Source organism: Sphaerodactylus townsendi, linkage group LG05 (assembly GCF_021028975.2).
Source record: "Sphaerodactylus townsendi isolate TG3544 linkage group LG05, MPM_Stown_v2.3, whole genome shotgun sequence".
NCBI lineage: Eukaryota > Metazoa > Chordata > Lepidosauria > Squamata > Sphaerodactylidae > Sphaerodactylus > Sphaerodactylus townsendi.
The window spans coordinates 13,361,117-13,376,806 of NC_059429.1; the positions used below are offsets into that span (position 1 = coordinate 13,361,117).

The following is a 15,690-nucleotide window of genomic DNA, read 5'->3' on the forward strand; positions in this document are numbered from 1 at the left end:
CTCGTCATCAAGACACTTAGCATATTACCGAATTATATTGGGTAAGAGATATAGATATAGCTCTTGTTTGAATTGTCATAATAATTTCAAAAACGTGATTTTATTGTTCATGTTTTAATTGGTTAGCTGCCTCGGTTGCTCTTATGAGGACTGTAAAAAGAGACATACGTTTTGCAATGTAAATGAATATTTTAAAGGTGGCATCAGATACCTTGAAACAAGAACTAGAATGCTGCCATGTCTAGCTCAGATGGAACGGTATCTCTTTAGTCTAGCACTTGACAGCGGTCAGAGATGTCTGTGAGAAGCCCATGGACATTAGGACGACAGCCCTTTGTCTATCTGGAACATTCTTATCTTTCCCTTCTTCCAAAGCTAGGGAACACACATGGGTCTCCTTTCCTTATTTTCTCCTCACAACAACACTGCAAGGTAGGCAAACCTGACAGAGAGAGTATCAGGCCCAAGATCCCCTATCAAGCTTTTATAGCAAAGTGTGGATTTGAATTCAGATCTCCCAATCTCTTGCAACACTCAAATTGGCTCTCCCACAATTTATTCTGTGTGCTAGCTAACCATAAGAACATAAGAACTAGCCTGCTGGATCAGACCAGAGTCCATCTAGTCCAGCACTCTGCTACTTGCAGTGGCCCACCAGGTACCTTTGGGAGCTCACATGCAGGATGTGAAAGCAATGGCCTTCTGCTGCTGCTGCTCCTGAGCACCTGGTCTGCTAAGGCATTTGCAATCTGAGATCAAGGAGGATCAAGATTGGGAGCCATAGATCGACTTCTCCTCCATAAATCTGTCCAAGTCCTTTTTAAAGCTATCCAGGTTAGTGGCCATCACCACCTCCTGTGGCAGCATATTCCAAACACCAACCAAAGAAAGGTACCATTCCTCTTCCACCTTTCTAATTTTAGAAGCACACCAAGGCTGTTTTTTGCACTGTCAAAATATCCCGGGGTGAGCACGGAAAATATCCCTGTGCAGCCGGGAATTCTGCACGGCTCCCGAAGCTGCACAGAGTCTGCCCCGGTGTCGCCCCGCAATATTGACCTTAGCCTGGGATTTTCAAAAATCGTCAGTTTGGAGGTTCTTTTTAAAAAATCCTGGTGTGACCCTGCTTGTTGCCTGTGCCATGCAAAAACCAATCAGGACCAGGACCGGTTTATTTTCCTGCCCAGCCACCTGATTGTCCATTCAAGCTGCCACTCAAAAACAGCAGCCAATCTGAGCGTAGGATACCAGGCAAGCTCCTAGGTGCTTTCAACTGCCACTCAAAAGCAACAGCCAATCAGAACTATCACTTGGTCTATTTCCCTCAGTACAAGCTTTATTTTAAAATCAATTAGCAGACCTTTTCACTGGTTTCCTCCCTCTGACAGCAAGATCTTATTTTAAACCATTAAAAACACAGATCAATTTCTTCCAATCTCACAGCACATACACAAAAACACCAACTGGGAGCAGACCAAGTTTATTTTCCCCGCCCAGCAGCCTGATCTCCCCGCCTGACGTCCATTCAAGCTGCCACTCAAAAACAACAGCAAATCAGAACGCGGGACACTGGGCCTGCCCAGACGTGATTCCAAAGTGAATATAGAAGTCCGGTTTGTGCGAAACAAACTGGAGCGTTTCTAACTCTGCTCATGGGCAGAAGCAGAGAGCCGTGCGAAGGCAGACCTGGGATAAAATAGCCCAGGTATACATGATCCTGGCTCAACCTCAGTGTAATTGTGCCATGCAAATATGCCCCAAGTGTGTTTTTGCTGAAGCCCAGAAAGATAAGTGGCCTTATCTACAGTAGCTGCCTTCAGTCTTTCAAGATGTAGAAGCAGCAGGAGAAGTAGAAACAGTCACTTACAGGAGAGAATTCCTCTGCAGAGAACCAGGAGGCTGTTCCGGACTCCACTCTGGGGGAGGCATGGAGGTATCCGAGCCCAAATCGGAGATGTCTGAAATGACCGACAGTAGGGGCTGGTGAGTCATTCCTCGCCTCCAGTACTCACTGCCTGCAGTTATAGTTGCTCGGGGAGCCCCCCCTTCTACTTCACCAGAAATTCAGTCTCAGCTTTTCAAAGAATTCCACCTCTGTTGTGAGATTCTGGGCTCGCAACGCCAGCAACGACTTTCAACATGCGAGAAATACTGCTAGGTATATTTTCAAGTCCAGCCAAATCAGAGGAACCCATTAAAAACCGATTTGAAAATAGCACACGCCCATGAATTTAGAACCAGCTACCCAAAGCCAGAAGTCAGAACCCTGGCATTGCAAATGCGTAGAACCTGGCAGGAGGCCGAAAACCCTGTACAAAATATGCTCCCCCCTTGAAAGCAAGTTTCTAGACTTCACTGTCCACATGTTAAGAAGAGTACGTAGGCAGATAAAATAACACTACAGAAGAACATAGATGCAAATATATGTATGCCGATCAACAATTCATACGTTGAATCACAGAATCATAGAGTTGGAAGAGACCCGAAGGGCCATCAAGTCCAGCCCCCTGCAATGCAGGAACACACAATCAAATACACATTTCTCAACTCAGAATTTCCACTGTATTTTAAAATAGATGTATGTATCAAGGATACTTGTTGGCCTTTGAATGCTTCTCTGTATGCCCAGCTGGCTAATTTGGAGCACAGACAGTGAAAAGGAAGGCAGAATCTCACTCACATCTTCTGGTCTCCCCTAGATTCTGGAGATGTAAACATGCCATGGCAATCCCAAAGTACAAACTATAAAGCCTCACAGGAGATCTCCTCCCGGGTTTCTGCATGTGTTGCTGATCTGAACTTGTCTTCTAATTTCAAGCTGGCAGGCCCAACGCAGCAACTCATTCAGAGATGCAACAGGAAGTCTCATCATTCTATGACACCCAGTGCAGATGGCAGAGCAGAATCAGCTGCTCCCCGTGTTGCCTGGTTTTGTGCAGCAGCATTTGAAGTACATTGCAGGATGACTTGTGATGAAATGGATAATAAGGCTGTCTTACTAGAGCAGTAAGGCCAATCTATGGCACGGGTGCCAGAGGTGGCACTCAGAGCCCTCTCTGTGGGCACACACAAACAGAGTTCATCATGTGGGGGGGGGGAAATCACACCCCCCACACACACACCTAGGCTAGCCTGGGCCGCTGGGCTCGATTATTAGCATTAAACCTAAGACCCAGTTTTGGGGAAGCCGTGTAGGTAACCCTGTTAAGTGCTGTTATATCCCACTGATTTTCATGCAAAGAACTAAAGCGCGATCCTTTACCTGGGAGTAAGCTCAGTTGCTGGCAATGTGGCTTGCTTCTGAGTAAACCCTCCTAGGGTCGTGATTCACCCGTTGGAAGAGTTGCATGGTTGCTTCAAAGCAAAGCCAACAACTACCACCAAGCTTACTTTCGAGTAACGAACGCCTCAGAGCCAACCATTTTTTCTAAACTAAAACCTCAGTATTCAGGTTAAATTGCCGCGGTTGGCACTCCTCTATGCTTATGCAAATAAGTAGGTTTTGGGTTGCAGTTTGAGCACTCGGTCTCAAAAAGGTTCGCCATCACTGTACCAGAGTGTACTATGACCTAACAGCTATAGTCTTTTATTTGCCAACTATATTATCCTCTTATGCTTTGCTTCCTTTTAATGTTACCCTTATGCTCCCATTCCTTTTTGTGTTCCAAATTGTCTTCTGCCAGCAGATTCCTTTAGATATATATTTACAGTTTTAACATATTTTATCCCTTTCAATTGTACGCATCTTATTTACCTTATGGTGGTCTATGATTGTAAGAATTGATTGATTGAAGGAAGAAAAGTCAGAGCAGGAAATCAGGCAGACATGCAGTGAGTCACCTCTCAAGAGCTCACAATTTGGGGGGAAGAAGAAGAAGAAGAAGAAGAAGAAGAAGAAGAAGAAGAAGAAGAAGAAGAAGAAGAAGAAGAAGAAGAAGAAGAAGAAGAGTTTGGATTTATATCCCCCCTTTCTCTCCTGCAGGAGACTCAAAGGGGCTTACAATCTCCTTGCCCTTCCTCTCCCTGCTACAACAAACACACCCTGTGAGGGAGGTGGAGCTGAGAGAACTCCAAAGAACTGTGACTAGCCCAAGGTCACCCAGCTGGCGTTTGTGGGAGTGCACAGGCTAATCTGAATTCCCCAGAGAAGCTTCCACAGCTCAGGCAGCAGAGCTGGGAATCAAACCTGGTTCCTCCAGATTAGATACACGAGCTCTTAACCTCCTACGCTACTGGCACATTCTGACTTCAGCTCCATTCAGTCACAGCATGTGTTGTTACGGTTTGGGTTCCAGGACAAATGGATATTGGTTTAACTTTCCGAAATGGGGGAAATCATGAAAAACAGGAACTTGGTTCCGCTGGAAACCCACCCTTTGGTATACCTGCCAAACACGGGCCGATCAATGAGCACTGTGAAACCCAAAGCTATGTGCCACGTGAGAAAGCCCGCTGGCAGAGAGCAGTGCCCACAAAAGGCAGGATTCCTAACTCTAGATTGGGGAGGGAACTTTCACCTTAGCAGCAGGCGTAGTGGTTAAGAGCAGGTGCACTCGAATATGGAGAACCAGGTTTGATTCCCAGCTCTGCCACCTGAGCTGTGGAGGCTTATCTGGGGAACTAGATAAGCCTGTGCACTCCAACACACACCAGCTGGGTGACCTTGGGCTAGTCACAGTTCTTTGGAGCTCTCTCAGCCCCACCCACCTCACAGGGTGTTTATTGTGGAGGGGGAAGGGGAAGAAGATTGTAAGCCCCTTTGAGTCTTGTGATGGAAAATAGTTAGCTGAACTATGTATTAGCTAGAAACATGTGATATTACGCAACCAGTATTATTAGGAAGCTGAAGTATGTGAACATGGAGTTTACAGACTTCATCTCCAAAAGGGGGCGTGTCATGGAATGATGCTATCGCTACAGTAAAGGGAAGTCACATATGACTGTGAAAAGCATCTTTGCCTTTTGATCTCCTGGAGGGAGGACAGGAAACTATGCAGAGGTGCTAGGATGAAACTTCAAAGGCCTAAGTTACCTCATGACCTGAACAGAGTTTTCCTGAGAGGGGGAAAACAAAGGTTTTTTAATTCCATCTTGAGACGCGGACAGAGAAGCATCTCTGGGCCATGGGTTCCCGGAATGGGGACAAAGGCAATCTCTTACTGCATTTATGTTTTATTTCTTGGTTTTCTGTTTTTCAATAAAAATCGTTGAGACCTCAGCTGGTTGGAGTTATTGGAGAAAAGAACCCAGGTTTTACTGAAACAAGCATTGACTCTCCCAGGCTTGCTTTCATGATAAGACTCCTTACGGGAGAGAAGGGGGGTATAAATCCAAACTCCTCCTCCTCCTTCTTCGTACGTAGAAATATTAAAAGGTGAACCCTTCCTTTGTTCTAGGTTCAGACACATGGAAACCCATCCCCAAGATTCAGGAATTTGGGGGGGGGGGATTTGCTCAATCTTAAGGTAAACTAGCATAAATAGATATATTTTCCTTTTATTTTCCTTAGATGTGTCTCTCTTATGATGATGACTATTTTCCAGAACTGTGCTCTCATTTAATTTTTAGTAACAAAGCTACATTCCTGTTTAAGAAAGCAGGCCGTGCCTGAAATCTCACCCACATGCTAAAACTGCTCATACACTCCAAAGGACCACGCACCCAAGGGGGGAAATAAAATAACTGGAAGTTCTGTCCTTTGTACTTGCTCAGAAACAGCCTTTGCCAGGGTCCCCCAAAGTACTGGTTCACTGAGTGGCTGGGTTTTATATCTTGGGATGGTGGCATGAAGAGAACACGGGCTTTTTACATGCACACGTAAGAAAACACAGATCCAGGGGCAGGAACGTGACATGTATAACCTCAGAGACCCCACTAGCACAATTCTCCTTCCAATGTTCTCTTCTCCGTCTCACCATCAAGCTGGGAGCTCTCGCTGCCACTGTCTCCAAGTTGGGGGATGTTGACCAGAAACTGACGGTTATCCCGCAAGACATGCAAGGTCAGCTTCCCTTCTGACTTCTCGATCAGCTGCCGCGTCTCTTCCAGAGACATGTTCTCGCTCGGCACGCCATTGATCTGGAAGCGAGAAACATCACGCCCTAAATAAAACCTATCTTGTAGCTATCTCTTAAAGATCAAGAGTGAAGGGATCAGATGCACCTTCCTGGTGGGAGATTGTTCCATAATTCTGGGGCTACCACCGAAAAGGCCTCTCTCGTTTTCCCTTCTGAAGAGTTTCTTTGGAAGACAGAACAATCAAAAGGGCCACTCTCTGGGATCTTAACACCTGGGCAAGACCATACAGAAGAAGATCAGAGGTGGGATCCAGCAGGTTCTCACAGGTTCCCAAGAGTAGGTTACCAATTATTTGTGTGTGCTGAGAGGGGGTTACTAATGGGTGATTTTGCCACATGATTTTTGCCTTAGTTATGCCCCTCCTCTCAGCAGTAGCGCACAGAACTTGAAGCAGTCTAGCAGGAGGTGCACCGGCGTGCGTGCATTCGTTTCCCGCCCAAGGAGCAGCACAGCGGCTGCGTTCTTGCCACAGCCCCACCCTGGAATGCCCCGCCCCTGTCGTGCCCCGCCCAGCCCCATTGGTGCTACGCCACCGTTTGAATCCCACCACCATGGGAACCTGTTACTAAAATTTTTGGATCCCACCACTGAAGATGATCCTTCAGATGCCTAGTCCAAAGGCATGTGGAGCTTACTTGCATGTACATCCCCACAGTGGGGAAAATATTGCCCATTGGGATTCTTTAACGTCAGGAAAATGGCATTGTGGGGGAGGGCAGAAGCTCCTCTGCCCTCTGGGTCAAGGTCCCGATCTTTATTGACTCTTCAGTTATTCTAAATGGAGTGGCCCACAGAGAACTTGCAGCTGGCGTCCTCCTGCAAGTCCCCACCCCTGTGGTAACCACGTGGCATGTGTAATATGTAGCTCGGCCCTTCACAAGATCTGCACACCCACTGTTGACAGCCACCCTCTCCCCTACGCACCTTAAGGATGAGGTCCCCTTCTTGCAGTGAGCCATTCTTTGCCGCCAACCCTGTATCCGTGATGTGTCTGATGAAAATCTGGCTCCCTAGCTTCAAACCATATTCTGCATTTCGGGGCAGAAGAAAGGAGACAAACGTTCAGGGAAATGAATTTGGTATCTGCATCGGTCAGGTTCGTAAAGCATTTACGCTGCAAAGCATGCCAGCTTCCAAGTTCTGCAGAACCCATAGATGGAAGGATGAATTCTGTGTCGCCTGAAAGCCTACAACACAACTCTTTCCACCACCCTGCTCCCGAACACACACAAATATATACCGTGATATACTTGTATAAGCTCCATCTCAGCATATTATGTCGAGGCACCTAATTTTACCACAAAAAACTGGGAAAACTTATTGACTCGCGTATAAGTCGAGGGTGGGAAATGCAGCATCAATTGAGGCATCAGTAGGTTAAATGTTTTTGAATATTTATTTCAAAGAAAAACACTAAACTGGCTCTGTAAGTGGAAAAGAGGGTCAACAAGATGGTATCAACAATAACTTTAAAAGTACAAAAACCGTAGCTCAATCAGCAACCAAGCTAAAACACAAGAGTTAAAATCCTTCAAAACTGGATTCCTCATCATCATCTGTATGTCCAAATGTAACCCAACTTAGATTTTAAGAGGGATATTATCAGAAATCAAAAATCTACTATTAGCTTCCATTGTAAACAATGCGGGATGGGGCATCCCCTTTGGGGGTCAATAACTTTGGATCCCCTGACCCAAACTTCTACCTTCAAACCTTGGTTGGAGACATAAAGAGACTCTCTCCTGATGAGATTAGCCAGGTTTGGTGTGAAGCTTATTCAGAGGGTCCAAAGTTATGGACCCCCAAAAGGGGTGCCCCCATCTACTAATAGCTCCCATTGGAAAACAATGGGGAATGGGGCATTCCCTCCCTTTGGGGGTCCATAATTTTGGACCCCCTGAACCAAACTTTACCAAACTTGGCTGGAATCATTGGGAGAGTCTTCTGAGGGTACCCTGACATTTTGGTGCCTCTAGCATAAAAACTGCACCCCCTGCTGGCCGGCAAAGTAAAAACAAGCAAAAAAAATTTAATGACCCGCATATAAGTCGAGGGGAGCTTTTTCAGCATTAAAAATGTGCTGAAAAATTCGACTTATACATGAGTATATACGGTAAATCAGTTTTACTACTGTGTGGCTTGGTAAAGATATACTGTAAAACCATGGCGTATTTTGGGCTTGCAGAAAATCAATCCTAGTTTGCCATGGTCAACACTGGCTTCATCACCCAGGAACCAAGTCAGAGTCAGATCAGGTTGCCTATATAAATATATCAGGCAGAACTGTGGCTCTCCAACCAACTCTAGCAAATACCTGATCTTAGGGACCCTAACTAAGGCTCCTTCCGCACATGCAGAATAATGCACTTTCAAACTGCTTTCAGTGCTCTTTGAAGCTGTGCGGAATGGCAAAATCCACTTGCAAACAGGTGTGAAAGTGGTTTGAAAACGCATTATTTTGCGTGTGCGGAAGGGGCCTCATCCAAGGTTTTAGTGGGGCAATTTGTGTTCAGACCATCACGCAAACCACAGTGTGTGTCTCTCTGTCAAAAAAGGAGATAAGATTTGTCTCAAAAACAAGTCACGCCAGACTAATGTTATCTCCTCTTTTGATAGAGTGACAGTCTTGGTAGATGAAGGAATCATCATCATCATCATCATCATCATCATCATCATCATCATCATCATCATCATCATCATCATCATCATCATCATCATCATCATGTCATCAGTTTAGATTTTAGCCCTGACCTGGACAGCCTAAGCTAGCTCAGTTTCATCAGATCTCAGAAGCTAAGCTAACCCTGGGATGGGAAACCACTAAAGAAGTCGAGGGTTGCTATGCAGAGGCAGGCAATAGCAATCCTCTAGCCCCATGGTGGCGAACCTTTGGCACTCCAGATGCTATGGACTACAATTCCCATCAGCCCCTGCAGCATGGTCAATTGGCCATGCTGGCGGGGGCTGATGGGAATTGTAGTGCATAACATCTGGAGTGCCAGAGGTTCGCCACCACTGCTCTAGCCCTATGGCGGTGGTGGCGAACCTATGGCACGGGTGCCAGAGGTGGCACTCAAAGCCCTCTCTGTGGGCACGCGCAAACAGAGTCGCCCCCACCCTCCACACACACATCTAGGCTGGCCTGGGCCGCTGGGCTCAATTATTAGCATTAAACCTAAGACCAAGTTTTGGGGAAGCAGTGTAGGTAACCCTGTTAAGCACTGTTAAACCCCACTGATTTTCATGCAAAGAACTAAAGTGCGATCTTTTACCTGGGAGTAAGCTCGCTTGCTGGCAATGGAGCTTGCTTTTGAGTAAACCCTCCTAGGGTCGTGATTCACCCATTGGAAGAGTTGCATGGTTGCTTCAAAGCAAAGCCACCGACTACCACCAAGCTTACTCCCGAGTAATGCGCGCCTCGGAGCCAACTGTTTTTCCTAAACTAAAACCTCAGTTTTCAGGTTAAATTGTCGTGTTGGCACTTTGCGATAAATAATAAAGGGTTTTGGGTTGCAATTTGGGCACTCGGTCTCGAAAAGGTTCGCTATCACAGCCCAATGGGGTTACCCTAAGTCAGCTGTGACTCGACAGCAGATTTATATACATCGACTCTGGTTAGATTCTAGTCCGGTGTCACCTTAGAAACGAACAAGATTTTTGGGGTATGAGCTTTTGAAAGTCACAGCTGATGAAGAGATCTTTGACTCTGAAAATCTCAACCCCCAAAAGCTTTATTGGTCTTTGAGGTAGTAATGGCCTTGAATCTAGTTGTTTTACTGTAGATCAACATTAATCTGGCTTCCTTAGAATTGCGGTGGCGGTTTATGGTACTCCAGATAGCCTCTGGACTACAATTCCCATCAGCCCCTGCCAGCATGGTCAATCGGTCATGCTGGCAAGGGCTGATGGGAATTGTAGTCCAGAAATATCTGGAGTGCCATAGGTTCGCCACCACTGCTCTAGAACTATAGATTCTGGTCTATCTGCTGGGTTAAAAGTCTAATGTTCAAGGAACGGAGCCTCCATGTGAAGTCAGAACCTGGGGAGAAGGTCTGCTTTGTACCTTCGCTCTCTTTGCTCTTCACTAGGGTCGAACGGACGGGTTTCATGGGGAAATCTTGCTTTGGCAATCTCTTGAATCCAGACACCAAAGCTAGTCCACTAGCACTCCCTCTGTGGCTATAGCCATTGGTGAAAGGCTGCCTATCAGAATCGCTGTCTTGACTCCGCCTCCTCTGGCTACTATCTTGACTCCGCCTCCTGCTCCGGATTGGCTGCCTGCGGGGAGCATCATCTTCGTCACGGTAGTGGCCAGAGCTCCGTTCACTGGAGGAGTCCCCTTCATAACCTCGGTTGTGATCCGCCTCGGCCTGGCGCTGGTTGTAGTTGGGATGTCTACTGACATCGGGCAAGGACTTGTCAGCCTGATTCGTGTATTCCTCATCTGAGTCATAATGGCCAGCATTGGCCGATCGTGAAGCAGAGCCAGAAGGTGGTAGGTTCTTGGGTGGGCTGACAACTGGGAGATGGATTTTCCTGGGTCTTTTCACTGTCTGCCAGTAGGAAAAAGAGGGAAAATTCTTACTTGAGACTGTTGCTACCCAGTGAAGGAGTGCCCCCCCTCCCCGAAATGAAAGCAAGTTGGATTCCAATGAGGGATAGAATCATGCAACACTACATACACACATGTGGTAACTTCCTTAAGCTATAAAATTTGCATTTCTTTCATTGATCAAAAAAAATGGCCAGAATTGCAGTTCACCCTTCAGAAGTTAGAATGTTCACAGACATTCCTCAACATCACATCTCAGCCAATGGTAACTAGACAATAATGATATGTCCCACAACGTACCTTTTCGCTCTGAATTTCCACCGACCCTCAGATCTGGCAAACAATCAATGTCCCCATTCCCCAAAGAATGCACACCTCTTTAATACAGTAAATGCCTTAAAAATCACCACACATAAGCACAGAATTTAGAAACAAAAGAAAGACAAGCTGGCTGCCAACAAGGAATCACAGGACGGATGCTTTGGAAATCCTCTCCAGCCTCCAAAAAACTGCCCTTCATGAATTTTTTCTGCGATGGTCTAGCCTCCGTCTCAAAGTTATTTGATTTATTCTCCTTTCCTGCACCTGCCTCATGTCGCACATCATCAGCATTTATTTCAAATGGGCTGCCCAGCACATTGAGAGTGCCTTTTAGCCAATCAAAAGGAGTTCTAATCTGGCAGTCTGGCTGACTAACCACCTATCGCTGCCCTGCTTCAAAGATCTGGTCTGAGACCCAAGTTATGAACCTTTGAGACCAGAGGTGTGAGTGGTCAATGCCAAACTTTCCTGAAGAATAACAAAAGCAGGGAACACCCCCCCCCCAAAAAAAAATCTATTTGTCAAGTACAATTATATCCTCCACCCTTCCTCCAGGGAGTTCAGGATGGCAAACAGGGTTTTCTCTTCCTTACTGAATCCTTACAACAACCTTGCAAAGTAGGTTAAACCGGTAGGAAGTGACTGACCCAATGTGCTCTGTGTCAGATTTGAACATGGGACTCCCAGATCCAAAACCAATACTATAAACCAGTGGCCACCAACCTTTGTGAGTTCTGGGCACCTTTACAATTCTGATACAGGATGGCAAGCCCAGCCACAAAATGTAAGGGAGTGAAATTAAATCTAAATCTGATAGTCATTGTCAATATTGATTGATTTGATTGATTCAAATTGCATCCCACCCTCCCGCAAAGGGCTCAGAGCGGCATACAACAATGGCATAAACAGCAGCATCAATAACAACAACATCAAGTACAATTGCTGTAAATAGTTAACATCAATGAACATGGGCAATAAAGTCAGCATGGGCAATAAAGTTCGGACAGATACACAAGATGCCTTTTAATCTGCACAGCCAATCAGAGGCCTTGCTGGGCAAAGAGTCAGATGACCCCACGCACTTTGCAAAAGCAATTGGTGGGTACCAAGAACAGTGCTGTCCGGTGCTAGGGCTCCCACAGACACCACCTTGGGGACCCCAGCTGTAAACATGACACAAAACGAGCTCTCAAAAGCCTTTCCCGTTACCTGCACTTACAATATTGGCCACTTTGCCGCAGCTTTTCAAAGTCTGTATGGCAAAAGATGACGACACGTTCTCCATGGAAAGACCATTCACCATGGCAATCTTGTCGCGATTCCTGCAGTTCGGGACATTGGCCAAGGAGGAAAAGGAAGAACATTGGTGACAGGAGCATCTTTCTCCCACATCCCAACAAAATAAATACTTTTCTTGTGATCCCTCCCCCCACACCATCGGCTAAATTGCCCTGTCCCCGTCACTCCCCCACAAGCTTGAAAATGCCACCAAGAACACCCGTGTCTCTAGTTGGGTGCCCCGGCTCAGCCACTTACAGGAGTCGACCATCAGCCGGTCCCCCTGGCACGACGTCAGAGATGATAATTGAGGTGTCTCCATCGAGGCCACTGGGACGGTCCCGGCCGCCTGAGATGGCGATACCAAAGCCCTTTCGAGCATCCTGAAGAAGAACTCAGCTTCAATCCCTTGCAAAGACAGCAAAATACAAGACCAGCTCCCCCTACCACCACCACCTTACCAGCGTGGTGTAGTGGTTAAGAGCAGGTGGGTTCTAATCTGGAGAACCGGGTTTGATTCCCTACTCCTCCACCTGAGTGGCAGAGGCTTATCTGGTGAACCAGATGTGTTTCCACACTCCTACATTCCTGCTGAATGACTTTGGGCTAGTCACAGTTCTCTCAGAACTCTCTCAGCCCCACCTACCTCACAAGGTGTCTGTTGTGGGGAGAGGAAGGGAAAGGAGCTTGTAAGCCCCTTTGAGACTCATTACGGAAGAGAACGGTGAACTATAAATCCAAACTCTTCTTCCCAAAAACAATCTCAAAAGGTTTTTTGTAGGAGTCATTGTCAGAGTAAAAAGCTCTGCAGAAAGTCATTCCAGTAAGAGATGAGATCTGATTGGTCCACATCTCTCAGCAATCAGAGATTGCATGTGATGATTACCAATTATCAATATATTTAATAACCAAATATGGGCTTAACAGGGTTGGTGCTGATCGGACAGCAACCCCTGATTCCACCTTCATGGCTACCAACCAATATGTGATATTTGTAACTGTCAGTCGAAATGCCCAACACAAAATCCAAGGAGTAGGAAACTTACTTTGCTGAGTGTCACTGTATACTGTTCCCAGATGATCATTTCCTCCATATCTGCGACCTAAGACCACCAAAGAGCAAGGAAATGTGTAAAAAAAATGGATCGAAAGTAATTCAGTTGAATCTCCTGCAGTAAGGTTATGAAAGAATTGGTTGGTCAACTCAAACCAGTCTCTGACAATTTCTTATTGGTCTGATTTGAGTAGCGCTTATTGGTCTGATTTGAGCAGCACTTTAAAGACGAACAATGCTTCTGGGATATAAGCTATAGAGGGTCAAAACTTATACCATTATTCTCTAAAAATCCTGTTGGTCTCTAGAGTGCTCCTGGACTCTAACCTTGCTCATCCACTGCAGAATACCATGGCTATCCACTGGAAACTATATTATTAGTGTTGTTGTTATTTTCTTTCTTTAGCTCCTTATACCCTTCTTACTTTCTCAGTTCTGCATGTTTTTCTTCAGGAAACTGTAGACTCTTAGTTCAGCTGCTCTGTTTCCAGGTTCCCCAGTCTAGGTTCCCCAGATTTCCAGGTTCCCCAGATTTCACAACCTTTCAGAATCTTGTCACAAAGTCAAACCAGTCTGCCGGCACATGGACCCTTCAACACCAGCCAAACTAACCATCTCCTCTTCCCTCACAGAAACGGACAACTTTGCTTCCACCTTGAGCACTTGGAACATTGGTGGATTCTGCCAACCATGCAATATCACCATACAGGCCCAGTGTACATGGACAACTGCATAACCATGCAACATATTGAACTATGAAGCCTAACTCTTACCAACACTTGAGAGACGGTGTGGTTAAAATATCAGAGTAGGGTTCAAATCCCACTCTGCTAAAACTTGCTGGGTGACCCTGGATCAGTCACACTGTCAGTCTGACAGCCTTTTCAAGCCTGTAGGCCAGAGGTGCCCAACTCTGGTGCTTCAGATGTTCATGGACTACAATTCCCATCAGTCCCTGCCAATTGGCCATGCCAGCAGGGGCTGATGGGAATTGTAGTCTATGAACATCTGAAGAGCCAGAGTTGGGCACCCCTGCTGTAGGCACTTTTGGAATTCTGACACAACATGGTGGGCCAGTCACAAAATGGCTGCCACGGCTTAACTTCAGTCACATAGTGAAGGAAAGAACATAAGAAAACCCATATTGATAAGACCAAGGCCCATCAAATCCACATAGCAGTCTGTTCACATAGCGCCCAACCAGGCGCCTCTGGGAAGCCCATATAATAAACAGGCTCTTCTGATACTGGATAGAATAGGTCTTCATCATGACTAGTAGCCATCTTAACTAGCAGCCATGAGTAGCCCATTCCTCCACGAACATGTTCTGTGGTAGCAGCTGCTACCAAGGCAATTAAAAAACATCTGCACCGCCAATCAAATCTGCAGTGGCCAACCACAAGCTTTGTTAGACCCACCTGGCCCCTCCCACTTTCTAAAACAGACGCCCAAGGAAACTTGTTGGCAGGTGGCATGGTGCCCGTGGTGAGGACCCCACTCATTTCATAAGGTTGATGAGAGATAAAACTAGGGGGGGGGGGGGACCATGCACCTTGCCCTGAGATCCTTGGAGAAAAGCTGGAGTAAAAATGCATTAGATAGAAGACTACGCAAAAGTTTACAGACCCTATAATTTGCACATCTACCTCTCCAGGGATGGGTTTACTAGCTGCAGAGTCTGCAAAATGCCTTTGTTTATTGGGGCTGAGCTCCTTCCTTGGCTACCCTGCCCAAATTCACTCCCTCACCCAAATAGTGGCAAAATTTCACGAACGGTGCATTTTATGCTTAACAGCGATCACTCCCATGCATCCTGCCCATGATTTGCAGGCAGGGACGCCTTGCTCACTCCACGTGCCTGAAGATAACATAAGAACATAAGAACTAGCCTGCTGGATCAGACCAGAGTCCATCTAGTCCAGCACTCTGCTACTCGCAGTGGCCCACCAGGTGCTTTTGGGAGCTCACATGCAGGATGTGAAAGCAATGGCCTGCTGCTGCTGCTGCTGCTCCCGAGGACCTGGTCTGCTAAGGCATTTGCAATCTCAGATCAAGGAGGATCAAGATTGGTAGCTACAGATCGACTTCATAAATCTGTCCAAGCCCATTTTAAAGCTATCCAGGTTAGTGGCCATCACCACCTCCTGTGGCAGCATATTCCAAACACCAATCACACGTTGCGTGAAGAAGTGTTTCCTTTTATTAGTCCTAATTCTTCCCCTCAGCATTTTCAATGAATGCCCCCTGGTTCTAGTATTGTGAGAAAAATTTCTCTCTGTCCACATTTTCTACCCCATGCATAATTTTATAGACTTCAATCATATCCCCCCTCAGACGTCTCCTCTCCAAACTAAAGAGTCCCAAATGCTGCAGCCTCTCCTCATAAGGAAGGTGCTCCAATCCTTCA

At 46.3% G+C, this 15,690-nt stretch overlaps 1 protein-coding gene across 1 annotated transcript in view; it reads right to left on the minus strand.

The window, feature by feature from the left end:
• Positions 1–15,690, minus strand: part of TJP3 (tight junction protein 3) — a 39,037-nt gene that overhangs the window by 10,765 nt on the left and 12,582 nt on the right. The window contains exons 2-8 of the mRNA XM_048497784.1: positions 13,276–13,332; positions 12,488–12,612; positions 12,171–12,273; positions 10,142–10,631; positions 7,003–7,106; positions 5,916–6,078; positions 1,868–1,958 (exon numbers count right to left, since the gene is read on the minus strand). Coding sequence (XP_048353741.1) covers positions 1,868–1,958; positions 5,916–6,078; positions 7,003–7,106; positions 10,142–10,631; positions 12,171–12,273; positions 12,488–12,612; positions 13,276–13,332 — 1,133 coding nt within the window. The remainder of the gene's footprint in view (positions 1–1,867; positions 1,959–5,915; positions 6,079–7,002; positions 7,107–10,141; positions 10,632–12,170; positions 12,274–12,487; positions 12,613–13,275; positions 13,333–15,690) is intronic.